Source organism: Dendrobates tinctorius, unplaced genomic scaffold, assembly GCF_039654945.1.
Source record: "Dendrobates tinctorius isolate UK_male_01 unplaced genomic scaffold, ASM3965494v1 ptg000063l, whole genome shotgun sequence".
In the NCBI taxonomy this organism is placed as follows: Eukaryota; Metazoa; Chordata; class Amphibia; order Anura; family Dendrobatidae; genus Dendrobates; species Dendrobates tinctorius.
In genome coordinates, this window is record NW_027361731.1 from 20,171,283 (window position 1) to 20,192,460 (window position 21,178).

The window sequence follows — 21,178 nt, forward strand, 5'->3', positions numbered from 1 at the left end:
TTAACCAATCATTAAAAAGTTTTCAAAACTTCAAAAAACAGGCAAACAAAAATAGGCTTATTGCTGATTTTCAAAATCCAGCCACAAACACTAGAGAGTCGTTCCAATGTCAGGTAGAGGGTCACAAACCTATTTGTCCCTATAGGGCCCTATATCTCTCTCCTACCTGACAGTGGAGGTTGGCACCCTCTTGATACGCAAATGGCGCCCCCGCTCCTCGGCGGCTCTCCCTAATCACCCTGTTGACTCCTATCTAAATGACATCAGCTTGGAGTACAACAGATGGCCGGGGACATAAATATAATAGATAATAACCCCATGCCACAAACCACCAAGACAAAAATGTGAGGAATAGTAACTGGAAAAAACTCTAATTTTTGGCAGATTTGTAAACATTTGCTTTGGGAGGAAAAGGGGTCTAAATAACCCTATTTAGGTGTCTCCCTGCCTGACAGCGGAGCTTTTACACCCTACGTTACTCTGGTGCCCCCGCTCCACGTGGGCTGACCCTTACTGACCCCTACACTTCTCACCCAGAAAGAGGAAAGAGGGTGTCAGAATATATGGCCAAGGGAGACAGGGGTAATAACTTAGAATTACCCCTGAAAAAATCCCCCCCAAAGACAAAAAATGTTTTAATAATAATAAAAAAAAAATAAAAAATGCATCTGCAAACTGATGTATACAGTGTATGGGATAATAGTGCATTAGCAAAGGCAGTTGCAAGTAAAGGGGGTAAGATATCAATCAGAACAGATACACAATCCTTTAAATGTTCTTAAGCAGCATTAATGTACATTTCTCACATCACAAAACGCTGCTATTGCCTCTAATCCCCAACAACACATTTTTCATATTGCATCATGCCCAAAACAATGAGCCATTGATCGCTCAGGCTCAAAATTGCACTGTCCCAAAAAAAAAAAAAAAAAAAAATCAGCAAATTAACAAATATGTAAGAACTTAGCTCATGGCCACTGAAAAATCACCTCAATATATACAGTGGGGAAAAAAAGTATTTAGTCAGTCAGCAATAGTGCAAGTTCCACCACTTAAAAAGATGAGAGGCGTCTGTAATTTACATCATAGGTAGACCTCAACTATGGGAGACAAACTGAGAAAAAAAAATCCAGAAAATCACATTGTCTGTTTTTTTTTTCATTTTATTTGCATATTATGGTGGAAAATAAGTATTTGGTCAGAAACAAAATTTCATCTCAATACTTTGTGATATATCCTTTGTTGGCAATGACAGAGGTCAAACGTTTTCTGTAAGTCTTCACAAGGTTGCCACACACTGTTGTTGGTATGTTGGCCCATTCCTCCATGCAGATCTCCTCTAGAGCAGTGATGTTTTTGGCTTTTCGCTTGGCAACACGGACTTTCAACTCCCTCCAAAGGTTTTCTATAGGGTTGAGATCTGGAGACTGGCTAGGCCACTCCAGGACCTTGAAATGCTTCTTACGAAGCCACTCCTTTGTTGCCCTGGCAGTGTGCTTTGGATCATTGTCATGTTGAAAGACCCAGCCACGTTTCATCTTCAATGCCCTTGCTGATGGAAGGAGGTTTGCACTCAAAATCTCACGATACATGGCCCCATTCATTCTTTCATGTATCCGGATCAGTCGTCCTGGCCCCTTTGCAGAGAAACAGCCCCAAAGCATGATGTTTCCACCACCATGCTTTACAGTAGGTATGGTGTTTGATGGATGCAACTCAGTATTCTTTTTCCTCCAAACACGACAAGTTGTGTTTCTACCAAACAGTTCCAGTTTGGTTTCATCAGACCATAGGACATTCTCCCAAAACTCCTCTGGATCATCCAAATGCTCTCTAGCAAACTTCAGACGGGCCCGGACATGTACAGGCTTAAGCAGTGGGACACGTCTGGCACTGCAGGATCTGAGTCCATGGTGGCGTAGTGTGTTACTTATGGTAGGCCTTGTTACATTGGTCCCAGCTCTCTGCAGTTCATTCACTAGGTCCCCCCGCGTGGTTCTGGGATTTTTGCTCACCGTTCTTGTGATCATTCTGACCCCACGGGGTGGGATTTTGCGTGGAGCACCAGATCGAGGGAGATTATCAGTGGTCTTGTATGTCTTCCATTCTCTAATTATTGCTCCCACAGTTGATTTCTTCACTCCAAGCTGGTTGGCAATTGCAGATTCAGTCTTCCCAGCCTGGTGCAGGGCTACAATTTTGTTTCTGGTGTCCTTTGACAGCTCTTTGGTCTTCACCATAGTGGAGTTTGGAGTCAGACTGTTTGAGGGTGTGCACAGGTGTCTTTTTATACTGATAAGTTTAAACAGGTGCCATTACTACAGGTAATGAGTGGAGGAAAGAGGAGACTCTTAAAGAAGAAGTTACAGGTCTGTAAGAGCCAGAAATCTTGATTGCTTGTTTCTGACCAAATACTTATTTTCCACCATAATATGCAAATAAAATGAAAAAAAAAACAGACAATGTGATTTTCTGGATTTTTTTTTCTCAGTTTGTCTCCCATAGTTGAGGTCTACCTATGATGTAAATTACAGACGCCTCTCATCTTTTTAAGTGGTGGAACTTGCACTATTGCTGACTGACTAAATACTTTTTTCCCCACTGTATAGTAGGCGGGGTAATAGTACTTTGACAAAGGCAGTTTCAAATAACGGGGGTAAGGTATCAATCAAAACAGATATACAACCATCTGAGTATTCTTAAACAGCATTAATAAACATTTCTCAAATCACCAACCGCTGCTATTACCTCTAATCCCCCATAACAGCATATTTTCATATTGCTTCATGCCCAAAAACAATAAGCCATTGATCACCCGGCTCAAATTGCACTATCCCCAAGTATTAAATCAACAAAATTGACAAATATGTAAGAACTTAGCTCATGGCCAATGAAAAATCGCCTCGACGCGTTTCCCTCCCGTAAGAGGAGTTCATCAGGAGGCCCATGATGTATTATGAATGCTCCCTCCGAGCATCAGATGTCATGCCTGGTTGCAGGTATCAATGGGTATGTGGTGACCACTGGTCATTTATAGCGACCTTACAACCTAGTCAAAGTGATAGAGGAAAATGGGGTCACCACATACCCTACGTCAGCAAGGATTTGAACTTCTGGATCACGGAGTGAATTACCTATATGATGGACTGCTTGCTAGAGATGGAGAGCACCTTACTAAGACTGGAAAACAAGTATTTGGAAGTCACCTTGCTACACTCATCAGGAGAGCTTTAAACTAGAACAATTTTGGTAAGGGATGCAAAAGGCCAGAAAAAGCCATACACCTGACAAATGCTATTGAGAACTCTGCTAGTATAAGTGGAAAGGAAGAACACAGACAAAAAAAATCTAAATAAAAATATTGGAGGAAGAGAAACCAATTACAAACTAAAGTGATTCTATAGAAATGCACAAAGCATGGGAAGCAAAAGACCAGAAAAAGCCATACATCTGACAAATGCTATTGAGAACTCTGCTATTAGAAGTGGAAAGGAAGAACAAAGACAAAAGAATCTAATTAATAAAAATATTGGAGAAAGAGAAACCAATCACAAACTAAAATGTTTCTATACTAATGCACAAAGCATGGGCAACAAACAAGGAGAATTGGAACTACTAACACAGGAAAAGAAATATGATGTCATTGGAATCACTGAAACTTGGTGGGACAATACACATGATTGGAATACAAGACTAGAAGGATACAACTTATTTGCAAGAAACAGACTTGATAAACGAGGAGGGGGTGTCACATTGTATGTTAGAAACGCGTATATCTGCACAGAGATTGAAGCTTCAGAGACTGGGAGTTCTGTGGAAACTGTTTGGGTAAGAATACAAGGACAGAACAATGGAAAGGACACCATTGTTGGCATTTACTACAGGCCGCCTGTGCAAGTTGAAGATATGGATGAACTCTTTATGCATCAAATGGCCAAGTTCTCCAAAAAATATGACATAGTTGTCATGGGAGATTTCAACTATCCAGACATTTGTTGGGAATCTCTCTCAGGCAAAACTAACAGGTCAAGGAAATTCTTATCCTCTCTTGCTGACAACTTTATCTTCCAAAAGGTAAGGGAGAAAACAAGGGGAACTGCTACCTTGGATCTAATCCTTATAAACAGGGAGGAAATGGTTGAGGAGGTAATAGTGGCTGGGACCCTAGGAGGTAGCGACCATGCTATTTTAGAATTTTGGATAACTAGAGGCGGAAGACCTGTGAAGACTCAGACGTCAAGGTTAGATTTCAGAAAGGCAGATTTTAAGGGATTCAGAAAGAGAATTGGAGGGATCCAATGGCTGGATATCCTTAAAGACAAAAATGTCCAGGAAGGATGGGAAATCTTGAAAAATGAAATTCTCAAAGCACAGTTGTTAACAATTCCGAAAAGAGGGAAGAATAGGAAGCATTTAAGGAAACCAGGATGGATGAACACAGAACTTAAGCACATGCTAAAAAGGAAGAAAAAAATGTTTATAAAATGGAAAGAGGGAGGCATATCTAAAGAAGAATATAATGCTGTCTGCAGAACCTGCAGGGCACAAATCAGATTATCTAAAGCTGAAAATGAATTGAGGCTTGCAAGAGATGTCAAAAGCAATAATAAAGGATTTTGGGGATATGTCAAAAGTAAAAGAAAAGTCAAAGATGCTATAGGATTTTTACAGGATGAAAATGATGAAATGGTAAGACAGGATGTTGAGAAGGCTGAACTTTTAAATTCCTATTTTGCATCTGTTTTCTCTCAGAAAGGAAATGTAACATCAACTGTTATTCATTGTCCTATTAAGGGAATAGAAGAATCCAGGATATCTATAAACAGAAAGATAGTGAGGAAACACTTAGCTAACCTAAATGAATTCAAGTCTCCAGGTCCAGATAAATTACACCCCAGAGTACTGAAGGAGATAGCAGAAGAAATTTTTGAACCCCTCTCCATAATCTTTGAAAATTCTTGGAGAACAGGAGAAGTCCCAGAAGACTGGAGAAGAGCAAATGTTGTTCCTATCTTCAAAAAGGGGAAGAAGGTGGACCCAGGCAACTATAGGCCGGTGAGTCTGACTTCTATACCAGGAAAGATCTTTGAACAAATTATTAAACAACATGTATGTCAAAACCTGGATAAGAATGAAGTGATTAAACAGAGTCAACATGGGTTTGTAACTAATAAGTCATGTCAGACTAACTTAATTTCCTTCTATGACGGTATCACTGATTGGGTGGATCAAGGAAATGCTGTAGATATAGTATATCTTGACTTCAGCAAAGCATTTGACAAAGTCTCTCATACAATCCTTATTGAAAAAATGACTAAGTATGGAATGGACAAGGCAACTGTTAGGTGGATTCATAACTGGCTTAGTGATCGGACCCAAAGAGTGGTCATAAATGGCTGCACATCCAGTTGGAAGAATGTCTCAAGTGGGGTACCACAGGGCTCTGTCCTGGGCCCTGTATTGTTCAACATCTTTATCAACGATTTAGATGAAGGAATTGAGGGTAAACTGATTAAATTTGCTGATGACACAAAGCTAGGAGGGATAGCTAATACTAGAGAAGAGAGAGAGAGGATTCAAAAAGATTTAAATAAACTGGAGAAGTGGGCAGCAACTAACAGAATGGTTTTTAACAGGGAGAAATGCAAAGTACTACATCTGGGCAATAAAAATGAAAAAAGCATATATAGAATGGCAGGAATAGGGCTAAGTGACAGCACATGTGAAAAAGACTTGGGTATACTAATAGATCACAGACTGAATATGAGTCAACAGTGTGATGCAGCAGCAAAAAAGGCAAATGCAATTCTAGGATGTATTAACAGAAGCATACAGTCTAGATCACGTGAAGTCATTATTTCCCTCTACTCCTCTTTGGTCAGACCTCATCTGGAATATTGTGTCCAGTTTTGGGCACCACATTTTAAAAAAGACATCAACAAACTGGAGCAAGTTCAGAAAAGAGCGACCAGAATGGTGACCGGTCTGCAAACCCTGTCTTATGAAGAAAGGTTGCAGGATTTAGGAATGTTTAGTTTGCAAAAGAGAAGACTGAGAGGAGACTTAATAGCTGTCTACAAATATCTAAAGGGCTGTCACATTGTAGAAGGATCAACTTTATTCTCATTTGCACAAGGAAAGACTAGAAGCAATGGGATGAAACTGAATGGGAGGAGACACAGATTAGATATTAGAATAAACTTTTTGACAGTTAGAGTGATCAATGAGTGGAACAGGCTGCCATGAGAAGTGGTGAGTTCTCCTTCAATGGAAGTCTTCAAACAGAGGCTGGACAGACATCTGACTGGGATGATTTAGCGAATCCTGCTTTGAGCAGGGGGTTGGACCAGATGGCCCAGGAGGTCCCTTCCAACTCTACCATTCTATGATTCTATGGGCAGCAAACAAGGAGAATTGGAACTACTAACACAGGAAAAGAAATATGATGTCGTTGGAATCACCGAAACTTGGTGCGGATTGTACTCAGGTGCGTAGGAGGAAACAGGAGACACATTCAACGTCCATGTGGGTTTATTTACTTCATAAACCATCAAGTCAGCAACAAAAAGGTACAGTCCAGCACTCAGGCTCTTTCTGGAGCCACAGACACAGGAAGGCTTCTCCCTCTCAAGACACAGACCACTCTGTGGTGTCCAGCCAGGACACATGGAAATGATTATTGTTATGCTGTAATGTCTATCATCTGTGCAAGTCCCCTCTGAAATGTAAAGTGCTGCGGAATATGTCGGCGATATAGAAATAAAATTTATTATTTATTATTATGTCCACACCAGCAGACTTCCAAACACTCATTCCCATGTGCTAAACACACCTCGATTACATAGCTTGTAACCACACCCACAGGTGAGGTATGGATCACATGGGCTGGTCACATGGCCATGACATCATTGCAGGTCCTCAATCACCTGCAGGTCCTGAAGGAAAACAGGGGTACAGTGAGCACCCTCACCCAGAGGTGAGGCAATATGGGTAGCCAGACCCTCTCATCTCTCACACCTACTGGCAACCCGGATCCAGGTGCACTAAAGGACATATTCGTGCTCATGTGCACTAAAGACAAAATAGTCCGGGTTGCATCGCAGGGAACATCCATTCCTATGACATATACCTTACATTAACCACGCGACTACCAGTCACACCACATATTCCCCCTGTTCAAACCTGTGGGGTTGAACACTTGTCCTAAATCAAGGGCCTCGAGACAGGGCACCCATATCACCTTTCCATACCTGTCGAGAGGGCCTTCCCAATTGGTTTCGAGCGTCAGCTCCTGAGACATGGTCCGTCACTGTCACCACATCTCTGTCTGTGAACAATGTGCTATCAGACTTTGTTGCCTGTTTCAGTGTCAGAAATCCATTAGGCTTTCCCCACCCCCATCGGTCAGTATGTAGGCATAATTCATTTGCACCCATACGACCTGTCTGGTCTGACTCTTTGTCATTTCATCTGTTACAGGGTCTCCCACTTAGGTCACTCAGCCCTGAGCTGAGGCATCACTGCTTCAACCTGTTTCATTAGGCCACCTTTTGTTATCTTTCTGCTGGCCATTTCTCCCATGGTCTTGATTGCCCGGAGATCTGTCCTTCCACCTGTCCCTATGTCCTCTATTAGCTCCAGCTTTATGACTTCCAGTCTTACGCGAACCTCTTTGCCTCTCTATACCTCGAGTTGAAGGTGACGGCCATCTTCTTCCCATTTCCTGCAGCTCTCTGTTGATCTGCTCCCTCTCAAGTCTTAGCTGCCCTACCTCTTTCAGGTACGCCACGCAATACTCCAAGAGTGGGGACATGCTTCTTTTGTGGATTGATTTGAAGCTTTAGAAACATTTTCCATAACTTTTAGGATCACATTTATCCAGCGCACTAAACTGAGCACTTTACATCTAAAACTCGTAGGGTATGTTCCCACGGGCATAAACTGGCAGCGCTTTGGATGCAGCACATGTCCGGGTGCCGGACAAACACATGCGGCCTGCCCTGCCAGTTGCTACACTTCAGACCACGATTGTTTCTGTAAGTACTGCGGCCCTTCTTTGGCCGCACAAGTTTATGGACTGGGGGCTTAGCGGAAGGTGCCGGAGACCGACCGCTGCCGCCAGAAGATGGATCGTCATTTAAAGGACCCCATCAGTGGACAACTTCCCGGTCGTTGCTGGCACTACAACCCCTGCGGAATCAGCTGAGGATCCTAAAGAACACGATAAGTTTTGACAATTGGACTGCTGCTATTCTGCATCTTTTATCCTGTTTTGTTTCTTGCATTAACTCTTTAACCATTAATCTCCCTGCGAGGAGCTTATACTCTGTTAAATTGTTAAACTTTTTAACCCTTGTTCTGTCTCCTGTCCGTCACTGGATCCTGCAACCTGCACGCATAGATTTAATGAAATCCCATTCACTATGCTGTAACATCTGGCCGCTGCAGATGTATGCAGCGTCCAACCAGCAGCATTTACTGACTGTGCGAACATACCCTTAGTGACAGGATTCAGTTGAGACATCCAAGTTTTTCACTATAACGCAGCAGTAGAGTTACTCTGGACTCCGTTTGGAGTGCACAAAACTGTGGTTGACTGTGCTTTTATGCACTTCTAAAAAGATAGACATTGCCGGAACATATTAAGCCACACGGCATCCACAGTGACTCCATCTGCCTCATTATAGGGAATCTTCCACCAGAAGTTCCAACTGAATCACGTATTTCAGAGATTTACACAGAAACCCCGGTGTAAGCGCTCAGCATAGAGCAAAGAATAAATATGAGCCAATCCTTACTGCGATCTTTGGGAGGCAGAATGAACAAATCAACAGCAGGTGAAGAATTAGTTTTAGTTATTTTTTATGCTGTTCATCGTGTGGAATAAGTGATTAGGCGACTTTATTCTTTGGGTAAGTGCGATTACAGATGTGGAGACACAGGGGTCTGCGGGTGCTCTAGTCAGCTAGCTGAAACCGCATGGACCAAAGGATCATCCTGCCAAACGCTCTCTCTCCTTTGATCGTGAGCATAATACTACTCTGACAAAACAGGGTGAAGGTAAAACAATGTGGCAATACTTTATTGAACCACACAACTGGCAAATAACATAGAACAATGCCAGCAAAATACCCAAGATTGTGAAAAATTAAAGAGTCTCACACTTCCGCTGACTCGACGGTGACTTCAGAGCTTTAACAGCCGACCACCCCACCTGTGGAACGACCAGGAGGATGTAGCAACAAGCTTACGAAGCTGACAGTCCATTGAGGTACAAGGCCAGGTGAACAGAGGGTCACATTCTGGTTTCTCCGAACATCTCCATGGAGCCAAGTGACCTGTGGATGCAAATCCTGGCTTTCCCAAATATATCTAAGGGGCTCTGGTTACCGGTGGGTCCAAATCCTGACTACCCCAAACATATCTATGGTACAGTGATGGTCAATGGAGCAGATCTTTATTTTTTTCAGCTGGGGCCATGGTCCCCTATGCTGGCATCCTGTAAAATGTAAAATCTGATTCCCTCATGATGGAGCCATGATCTGGCAGCTATCCTGTAGAGTGTTCCTGGATGTGGTTCTGTAAAGAGTCTCTGGTTCTTTGGATCTCAGGATCTCTTGGCTCTCTGGGTGTTTTGGCTGTTTGGATGTAAATTGCAGAGGCATATTCCACTTTTATAGCTCATAACTGTTGTCATTCAAGCCAGCATCAAGAGGACGATGTGATGAGGCTACCTTGCATTGTTTGACTACTTAATTTGCATAGTTTTTAATCCTCTGTTTTGTAAGTCAACAAGCCACAGGACCCACAAAACGGTCATTCAACAGATTAAGTAAAAATTCAGTGTTCAATTACCCTACATCACTGTCTACTAAAGATAGCAGACAATAAATTGAAGGAGCTGATATAAGAGGCAAACATTAGCTATTCAAAATGACCAAAAATCAACGTTTAAGACTACAGTAATATGACAACAGTGTATGGTTCTTGACCAACTGAAGAACAAACGCATAAATTCAAAACTCAACATATAGATAAGTCTATTCCTCCTGGCTTACAGATAGCAATACAGTTATCAGTGTGTCAAGAGTGGGAGAAGAGGGTTGCATTGACAATCAAACACAATAGGCAGTACTTTGAATACATTTTATAACTAGTCATAAAATTGTAAATAACTCATGAAAGAATAAAGTTATGTTAAAACCAAACACACCATTGTTTTGATTGTGAAATTCTCAAAAATTTTGATGTGTCACATGACTTTTCCCATTGAAAAATAAAGTTGGATCCAATATGGCCTACTTCAAAATGGCCACCATAGTCACCATCCATCTTGAAAAGTTTCTCCCCTCCCATATACTAATGTGCCACAAACAGGAAGTTGATATCACCAACCATTCCCATTTTATTTAGGTTTATCCATATAAATGGCCCACCCTGTATATACACTACTCAAAAAAATAAAGGGAACACTAAAATACCACATCCTAGATAACTCTGATTGCAAGTGGAATATTTCAAATTTTTATTCATTGCATAGTGGAATGTGGTCAGAACAATTATCAATGTAAATCAAATGAATATCCCATGGAGGTCTGGATTTGGAATGATACTCAAAATCAAAGTGGAAAATCAAATTACAGGCTGATCCAACTTCAGTGGAAATGCCTCATGACAAGGAAAAGATGTTCAGTATTGTGTGTGGCCTCCACGTGCCTGTATGACCTCTACTGTACAACGCCTGGGCATGCTCCTGATGAGGCGGCGGTTGGTCTCCTGAGGGATCATCTCCCAGACCTGGACTAAAGCATCCGCCAACTCCTGGACAGTCTGTGGTGCAATGTGACGTTGGTAATAGAGCGAGACATGATGCCCCAGATGTGCTCAATCAGATTCAGGTCTGAGGAACGGGCGGGCAACTCCATAGCTTCCATGCCTTCATCTTGCAGCAACTGCTGACACACTCCAGCCACATGAGGTCTGGCATTGTCCTGCATTAGGAAGAACTCAGGGCCAACCGCACCAGCATATAGTCTCACAAGGGGTCTGAGGATCGCTCTCCACGGCGTCTCCAGATTCTGTCACGTGCTCAGTGTAAACCTGCTTTCATCTGTGAAGAGCACAGGGCGCCAGTGGTGAATTTGCCAATCCTGGTTTTCTGTGGCAAATGCCAAACATCCTGCACAGTATTGGGCTGTGAGCACAAACCCATATGTGGACGTCGGGCCCTCAGACCATTCCTCATGAAGTCAGTTTCTAAACGTTTGTGCGCCACATGCACATTTCTGGCCTACTGGTGGTCATTTTGCAGGGCTCTGGCAGTGCTCCTCCTGTTCCTCCTTACACAAAGAAGGAGATAGCGGTCCTTCTGCAGGGCTGTTGCCCTCCTACAGCAATAATCATGTGCCACATTTCCTTATATTGCAGTATTTGATATCATTGGTGTTTTATATGCATACTGACCATGGTGCTGCTGTATTATAGGAGATTATGTTATGTGACTAGTGTTACCCTGCATCCTGACACTTTATGTATTGGTTTATTTGCCTGGATTACTAAGGTCTGCTTCAACCTTATATTGATCCTTGGAATAGAATTTCACATTTTAATTTAATTTCTACAGAATCATTACCTATGTACAATGGACTAAACCAATGCTAGTACCTGCACTAAGACATTACCCATACAATAAACTTTGTGCCTTGAAGGTTTACCAGGTGTATGTCACTGTCACCACTTTGGGTTGGGTGTACCCACTTTTCCTGAAACCTGTTGTAGTGTGTCAGACTTTTTAAGATACCTTTTTTTTTTATGCAATATTCAATAACATTTGTACTTTTTAACTTTTACTCTGGCCTTGGTTAAAGCGTTTTTTGTGGTCTATTTATATTCATGCTTTATGGCCCGTTACATAGGATAATTTTGGTGTGCGAGTACGATTACAGCAATACTTCACTTATATTCTTTTATGTTTTAGCGCTTTTACACAATAAAAACTATTTTATTCAAAAAAAGAATCGCTTTATCTTGAGCGCTATAACTTATTTATTGTTCTGCTGATGGACCCGTATGGCGGCTTGTTTTTTTCAGGACAAGATGATGTTTCCAGCTGTACAATTTTTATGCAGATTGCTTTTTTTTATCGCTTATTTTTCCACTTTTGTTCAGCAATATCATGATAAAGCATAGCTTTTTGCCTTTTTGTTTGTTTTTATGGAGTTCATTGAAGGGAACAGTGGGACAGTTTTATAGCTCGGGTCGTTACAGAAGGGGCGATACCAAAGAGGTGTACTTTTTATTTTAAACATAAATATATTGATTGGATTAATAGTTTCTTTTTTTTGTTCTTTAGTTTGTGATTTGTAAAAAATTATTTTTACAATTTTTTTTTTTAATCTTTTTTTACTCTTGTACACTATCATGCAGTCTATGAATGGACAATGAGCCAAGCTGTACCCTTTCAAATAGGAGATATTTCTTCTAGTACAGACCATTTGCTATCCCCCCTCTAAGCTGAGAATCCAGGAGCTAAGGTGCCAGGATTGACACATACTGTACCTCCAGCAAAAGCTTTTGTCAACTAAGTGTAACTCTACTGCCTTATTAATATCCTTTATTATTTCCTTCACACTCTACATGAGTCTTTAGATGAAGATGATTCCCAGAAATAAAATTTCCCACATTTTGAACATAAAAAATGATTTCTACCCTGTATGAGTTCTCTGATGTGCCACAAGATTAGAATTCGAACTATAAGATTTACCACATTCTGGACATGAATACGGCTTCTCTCCTGTGTGACTTCTGTAATGTGAAACCAAACTTGACTTACGGTTAAAACATTTCCCACATTCTGAACATGAATATGGTTTTTCTCCTGTGTGAATTCTCTGATGATTGAGAAGACTTGATTTCTCTGTAAAAAATTTCCCACATTCTGGACATGAATATGGCTTTTCTCCTGTGTGAATTCTTTGATGTGTAATAAGATCTTGTCCCTGGATAAAACATTTCCCACATTCTGGACATGAATATGGCTTCTCTCCTGTGTGAGTTCTTTGATGTTTAAGAAGATTTGGTTTCTGGATAAAACATTTCCCACATTCTGGACATGAATATGGCTTCTCTCCTGTGTGAGTTCTTTGATGTTTAAGAAGATTTGGTTTCAGGATAAAACATTTCCCACATTCTGGACATGAATATGGCTTCTCTCCTGTGTGAGTTCTTTGATGTTTAAGAAGATCTGATCTCTGGATAAAACATTTCCCACATTCTGGACATGAATATGGCTTTTCTCCTGTGTGAATTCTCTGATGATTGAGAAGACTTGATTTCTCTGTAAAAAATTTCCCACATTCTGGACATGAATATGGCTTTTCTCCTGTGTGAATTCTTTGATGTGTAATAAGATCTTGTCCCTGGATAAAACATTTCCCACATTCTGGACATGAATATGGCTTCTCTCCTGTGTGAGTTCTTTGATGTTTAAGAAGATTTGGTTTCTGGATAAAACATTTCCCACATTCTGGACATGAATATGGCTTCTCTCCTGTGTGAGTTCTTTGATGTTTAAGAAGATCTGATCTCTGGATAAAACATTTCCCACATTCTGGACATGAATATGGATTCTCCCCTGTGTGACTTCTGTAATGTTTAACCAAATTTGACTTAACGTTAAAAAATTTCCCACATTCGGAACATGAAAATGGCTTTTCTCCTGTGTGACTTCGCTGATGCCTACGGAGATGTGCTTTCCGGTTGAAACATTTCCCACATTCTGGACATGAAAATGGCTTTTCTCCTGTGTGAATTCTCTGATGATTGAGAAGACTTGATTTCTCTGTAAAACACTTTCCACATTCTGGACATGAAAATGGCTTTTCTCCTGTGTGAATTCTCTGATGCTTGAGAAGACTTGATTTCTCTGTAAAACATCTCCCACATTCTGGACATGAATATGGCTTCTTTACTGTGTGGATTCTTTGATGTTTAAGAAGATATGATCTCTGGATAAAAGATTTCCCACATTCTGGACATGAATACGGCTTCTCCCCTGTGTGACTTCTGTAATGTGTAAGCAAAGTTAACTTATGGATAAAACATTTCCCACATTCTGAACACGAAAATGGCTTCTGTCCTGTGTGACTTCTGTAATGTGTAACCAAATTTGACTTACGGTTAAAACACTTCCCACATTCTGAACATGAAAATGGCTTTTCTCCTGTGTGACTTCTCTGATGTCTAAGAAGTGTTGATTTAACCATGAAACATTTCCCACATTCTGAACATGAAAATGGCTTTTCTCCTGTGTGAATTCTCTGATGCCTAAGGAGATGTGCTTGCTGGTTGAAACATTTCCCACATTCTGCACAGGAAAAAGGCTTCTCCCCTGTGTGAATTCTCTCATGTGTAAGCAATTTAGATTTACATTTAAAATATTTCCCACATTCTGAACAGGAAAATGGTTTCTTCGCTGTGGGAATTATTTGATGTTCAACATCGCTTTTGCAGCTTTTATTTTGCTTAACAGTCTGTGATGAATCCAAATAGGTGACTGATTGAAAAGGCTCCGATGATTGATTTTTGCTCTGAAGGGCTGGAGGTATAGCTGGAATAATGGCATGCTTTTCATAAGTATCTGGTTTGACACCACAGTCACCTGCCAAGAATAAAACTGATTTTATTATTTTTCAATATCAATGCCTTATATATTATATAATTTCTATATACATAATTCTATACAACTCAAAGTATAATGAAACTATGACCCAAGACAGTGGCGAGCCACCTGTTCACAAATCCCATGGTACTGAGCCTCCAAAGTACAATCAAACATACATAATACAAAAACGCAGAAAAGTTTGAAGCAATAAAGAATTAAAAATAAGCTTTAATACATTACAATCTATAGCAACAGATAAAAATATATACCATAAAAACCATGTGAGATTCTAAAAGGGGTATTCCCATTTCTTTTCAACTATGCGAATATGTAGTAGGTGTAATAATAATAGGAAATATGTAGTGTAGTTCTTCTGACTCGCTATGTTGATCACCCCATGTGCAGAGCACTGCATAAGCTTAGGTATCCATGGTTACTACCACTCATATAGGGAGTGTTAGTTGCTAGTAGTCATAATCATGGCTACCTAAGCTACTGCAATGCCCTGGACATGGGGTAAGCGACATAGAGAATCAGGAGAACTATGCCACATATCTAATTGGAGGTATTTGCTATTATAATTACACCTACTATATTTTGGGATAGGATCTTGGAAATGAGAGTACCCCCTTAAGGCCTCTTTCACACGTCATGTGTGTCCGGTACATGTGACAATTTTCATATGTACCGGTGACGACCCATTGAACTGAATGGATCTGCGCAAATGTCAGTGTGTTTCCACGGACCGTGTGTCTGTGGGCAAGGCATGCTGACATTAGTTTTTTTAGTAGAATGGTCCACAAAATGTCTTGCACATGTGCACACTAATGACATATGGATAACATCTGTGTGTTATCAGTGGGAGACGTACTGGCGCCTGGGAATCAGCGGTACTGTTCGCGCTGATATCCTGCTCCGGGTGTTGAAAACAGCTCACATCATTGTACCCTATTCTACCTGTGATCAGCGCAACCAGGGAACAATGTTGAGAGTTGTATTCAGGCCCCGCTGTCTATATAGGAGAAAAATTAAGTCTAAAATAAAAAAAGAATACAAATCACATTATACTCACCTTAACACCTGATCCAGTGAAGCCATGGTCACCTGTAAAGAAACAAAAATCAAAAAAGACTATCACTCACCTGTCCAAAGTTGAAAGAATCCAAAGTGTCCCATGCCGTATTCCATCTGTGTGACATTTGCATATCAGAATAAGTTGTGACCTGAGGTGACCACTCACGTTGAAAAGCTGGGTAGAATGACTCGTTCACACCCTGATTTTTCAAGGTGAACTGCGCTGTTTTCATTGAGGTCATCACAGTTCATAGGCCCGCTCTTGCTGCAGGGAGTCATTTTCCCCTGCTCTTCAGCGGGAGTGGTTGCCTCATAACCCTCCATCAAAAAGTCTTTCGCATCCCAAAGCACTACAAAAATTGGCTGGTGACTAGCTCATCCAACCTTTATCCTCCCCCAATTCCTCAAGATTGTTGGACCATCATTGTAAATAAGCCCCTGTACTTTGTGTCACTCCCACCACATTGTAGAGTGTAAGCTCTTATGGGCAGGGTTGTCAATATCTTGTCATTAATTATTGAAACTGAACCTGTCAAAGACTGAACTCCTTGTGTTTCCTCCCGCTACTAAAGTACCTATACTCGAAATTGCCATTTCCGTTTGTGGTTCCACTATTACTCCCCAGCAACATGCCCGCTGTCTTGGGGTCATACTTGACTCCGAGCTTTCCTTTGTCCCTCACATATGATCACTGGCTCGCTCTTGTTATCTGCACCTCAAAAAAATTTCTAGAATTCAACCTTTTCTTACTTTTGACTCCGCAAAAACTCTTACTGTTTCTCTTATTCATTCTCATCTCGACTATTGTAACTCTCTTCTAATCGGTCTCCCTCTCACCAAATTCTCCCCCCTCCAATCGGTCTTGAATGCTGCTGCCAGGATCAAATTCCTCGCCATTTGTTACACTGATGCCTCTACCTTGTGCCAGTCATTACACTGGCTACCCATCCACTCCAGAATCCAGTACAAACTTATTACCCTCACCCCCAAAGCTCTTCATGGGTCAGCACCACCCTACATCTCCTCCCTTGTTTCAGTATACCATCCTACTCGCGCCCTCCGTTCTGCTGATGACCTGAGGTTAGCATCCACAATAATCAGAACCTCCCACTCCCTTCTGCAAGACTATACACGTGCTGCGCCAATTCTTTGGAATGCACTTGCCAGGTCAATACGATTAGTCCCCAATCCCACAATTTTAAGCGTGCCCTGATAACTCATTTATTCAGACTGGCCTACCGCCTCAACACATTAACCTAATCTATCCCTTTGTGGCACAGCCAAAAGTTTTTACCATAACCAGGTTCCCCGCATCATGTTCCCACATGCTTTATGCATCCATTAGCCCTCTGTGTCTGTACTGTTGTTACACACTTAACATTATGGCTGGTCCATAGAATCAGGGCAACTGTTACCACCCACCTTTCGTGCCTCCCTTTTTTCCTCATAGATTGCAAGCTTGCGAGCAGGACCCTCAATCCTCTTTGTATCCGTTATGATCTATGTGATTATTGTTATGCTGTAATGTCTATTGTCTGTACAAGTCCCCTGTGAAATGTGAAGTGCTGCGGAATATGGTGGCGCTATAGAAATAAAATGTATTATTATTGTATTATCGTTAACTTTGTTAGGACTGTTGTATATGAACTGTAAAGCGCTGCGGAATATGTTACCGCTATATAAGATTATTATTATTATGAGCAAATGTCAGACAGATTGATTACAGCGTTGACAACGCTATTCATTCAATTTTGGACCGGTGAGAGATATTGTTGTCTTATTTTTGTTTGTGTAAAGGTGACAATGGCTTCAGGGGATTAGGTGTTGAGGGCTTGTACCCATTACCATGAAAAATAAGTTCCGATTTCGGTCTAGAAAAGTAGGACTAAAGTCATAAAACGTGCCATGCGATTTTAATGCGAGTACAATCCGATTTTTCACACCTGGCATTCGGATGTTATTCGGATGCTATGTAATTGCTATTTGATTGCAATACGGATTTTAAACATGAACTTTGATATAGCGAATTGTCATTTACACATATTTTTCCAAGGAATATACTTCAATAAACACATATACTGTATATATTTTATGAAAAGCCAGCAATAAATCTGCTGCATACAGTAGAATCACAGCGTGACGCGACAGAATAGACCAGATAGATTACAAACAATATATACAGGGTGGGTCCTGTAGATGGTGTGAGAATCATGTGGGAATAGTGGATGAGGGCAGGTATATCTCGCCCAGATTCCTTTCCTATGTGGCCTAGTCTGGTCAGTATCGCACCTGCTTGCTAATGAATAATGGGAGGTGGATATAAAAGGATGCCAGGTGGTTGTGTGAGTGTCTCAGCCTGGGAACACAGAGAGCCTGTCTGTGTGAGAAACACACGTGAGTGGAAGCAGTGCCCACTGCAACTGTGGTTTGGCTGGACGGGAGAAGCCCGCCAGTTGGTAGTTAGGTTGTCCATTGTTTAGTTAGTGCCGGACAGGCAAGGATTTGTTTTATGTTTTATTTCCTTTTTGCATTGCTTTCACCAGTAATAAACCTGACTCAGGGTCAGTTACACCCGAATCCCAGCTCTGTGCCTGAGTTTCATACTGAACGCACGTGACCTTTGACCCCAGCAAAGGCGAACCCGGAGTGTTTTATCACAATGGATACACCTAAATAAGATGGGAATGGTTGGTAATATCAACTTTCTGTTTGTGGTACCTTAGTATGTGAGAGGGGGAACACTTTTCAAGGTGGGTGGTGACCATGGCGGCCATTTTGAAGGTGGCCCTTTTGGATCCAACTTTATAAATGGCCCACCCAGGTGTATCCATCCAAAAGGCCCACCCTGTATACATAGAATAGATAGATAAAGATTTCAGTCACACATACAATTAGCACAATATGTGTGCAGCTTACTGTACATGTATTTAATTATTTTTCTGATAAAAAAATTGCATGGGCTTAATTTCCTAACTAGCAGAGGTAAAGCAGATGGCTGTGGGCTTATTTTTATAGCCTGGAAAGGGGGTAATACCCATGGAACTTCCCAGGCTATTAATATCAGCTCTCAGTTGTATACTTAGCCTTTACTGTTATTAAAATGGGGGCCCGCTCAAAAAAAAAAAAAAAAAGACGTAAAGTCCTCCTATAGTTATTAACCAGCAAAGGCTTGGCAGACAACTGCGGGCTGATATTAATAGCCTACAAATGGACCATGGACATTGGCCCCATTCCAGATTAAAAACATCAGCTCTCAGCCGCACCAAAAATGGAGCATATAGAAGATTCACCAGTTCTAGCACTTAGCCTCGCGCTTCCCACTTGCCCTGGTGCGTGCCAGACAAAATTGTTGGCACTTTGCCAAAATTTGCTTTCGGCATGTTTCAGCTCTTTCCAAAAATGCTCAATAGGATTTAGATCAGGGCTCATAGAAGACCACTTTAGAATAGTCCAATGTATTCCTCTTAGCCATTCTTGGGTGTTTTTAGCTGTATGTTTTGGGTCATTATCCTGTTGTAAGATTTGTCAGCAATTTTCCTCCTGTGGCCACGTCCATGGAGGTCGGCTACAGTCCCATGGATCTTAAATTTCTGAATATGTGCAACTGTAGTCACAGGAACACCAAGCTGCTTGGAGATGGTCTTATAACCTTTACCTTTAACACGTTTGTCTATAATGTTCTTTCTAATCTCCAGAGACAAATCTTTCCTTCGCTTCCTCTTGTCCAAGTTGAGTGTGATACTCACCATGTCACCAAACAGCACAGCGAGTATCTGTAGCCTCTATACAGGCCACTCACTGATTCCAAGTTTGTAGACACCTGTGATGCTAATTAGTGGGCACACCTTGATTTAACATGTCTTTCGTCACATAATATCATGTTTTATTTTTTAAAAATTCTATGGAAACATGGTTGAAAAGCAATGTCTGACATTCATTTGTTCATCTTCATAGATTTTTTTTTTCTGTTATTACTTTTGTCAGATTCAAGATATTTCCGTCACCATTGTGGGTTTTTCTTTCATTAAACGAGGGGTACAAAAATTTTGACCACGTGTGTAATTACAGTAGAATCTGTGACTTCTCTGCATTTAGTGGTCACTACTCACCTGGGTAGTCATATGTAGGAATCGCCTCTTTACACCGCTCATCACCCCTCACATATGTCTGTGTAGTATTAATATGGGTCAGATCTTCATCCTGAAACAAATATTGTAAAAGTCACAGACAGATGGAGAAGTCCCATCCATGATCAGCTCTAATCCTGCCATCTCCACCGTTCTCATTACACAAGTATAAAACATATAATACTGGTCGATAAAACAAGACTGAGCACAAGACCTTCACAGCCGTCTACACATCATAGGGGAGATCTCATGACACCTTCTCTCCATCTACCTGATGATCCTGAGGATCATGGGGATCTTCTTGGTTACAGTCCTGTGGAAGAGGAGGACGGGGACATCTCTCTGGTGTTGTCCTCTTACTGGATAGATCTGGAGGAAACACATACAGGGACTGAATTCATTCTTTACATACAGATAATTATAGGCCGTGTGTATTTAGCCCTGTCTATTACCTGGTGATGTGAGGGGCTGGGGAACCTCCATCATGACGTCCTTGTACACATCTTTGTGTCCTTCTAAATACTCCCACTCCTCCATGGAGAAATAGATGGCTACATCCTGACGTCTTATAGGAACCTGACACATACAATGATACCGTCATCCCCCCGATCCCTTCATAGAGTTACTGCTTAATGCCCCAGCATTCCCAGCAGTGTCACCTCTCCAGTCAGCAGCTCAGTCATCTTATAGGTGAGTTCTAGGATCTTCTGCTCATTGATGTCCTCACGTATCAGGGGGTGAGGTGTAGGTCCCGTGATTGGGCACAGGGGTCTTCCCCATCCCTCAGACACAGGGTCCTGACAGCACTCACTAGAGGTCTTCTTCACTACTGTGTAATCCTGGTTATGGAGAGACACATTAATAAATCTCACTACAGACATTTCCAGAGTCCTCACCTCTCCAGTTCTGTCCATCTGTTATTCCCATAGATAAGAATGATGTAATGTGACGTCATCAGAATCTCTCACCTCTCCAGTAAGCCGGAAGAGGATCTCTAGGGTGAGGTGTAATATCCTCTCCATCTTGTCCGTAGCCATTCGTTAATGTTTAAAGTAAATTTTCTAGATGATAATTATACCGATTGTATCTGCCAGGATCCTAAATGGAAGGAAGATCAGCTGATGAAGAATCATACAAAATACCATGGGAGAACAAGATACAGGAGCAGTGATGCTGGTATAGTGTAAGGACATGTGCACGCCGCGTCATGTCAGGTGGACATGTCCTGTAACCAATCCGAAAAAGAGCAAAAAAGTTGGAACATAATGCACAAAAATGAAAAACAACTCTCTGTTCATAGTTTGTTTTAAAACTT

General features: G+C 41.3%; 2 protein-coding genes across 2 annotated transcripts in view; both read right to left on the reverse strand.

The window, feature by feature from the left end:
• The window catches only part of LOC141094247 (uncharacterized), a 104,613-nt gene that overhangs the window by 56,654 nt on the left and 26,781 nt on the right, over positions 1-21,178 (reverse strand). The window lies entirely within an intron of this gene.
• LOC141094212 (uncharacterized) overlaps positions 12,566-21,178 on the reverse strand; it is a 35,432-nt gene continuing 26,819 nt past the window's right edge. The window contains exons 2-7 of the mRNA XM_073580009.1: positions 20,832-20,961; positions 20,523-20,702; positions 20,316-20,439; positions 20,135-20,232; positions 19,846-19,936; positions 12,566-14,659 (exon numbers count right to left, since the gene is read on the reverse strand). Coding sequence (XP_073436110.1) covers positions 12,705-14,659; positions 19,846-19,936; positions 20,135-20,232; positions 20,316-20,439; positions 20,523-20,702; positions 20,832-20,900 — 2,517 coding nt within the window. The 5' untranslated portion in view covers positions 20,901-20,961 and the 3' untranslated portion in view covers positions 12,566-12,704. The remainder of the gene's footprint in view (positions 14,660-19,845; positions 19,937-20,134; positions 20,233-20,315; positions 20,440-20,522; positions 20,703-20,831; positions 20,962-21,178) is intronic.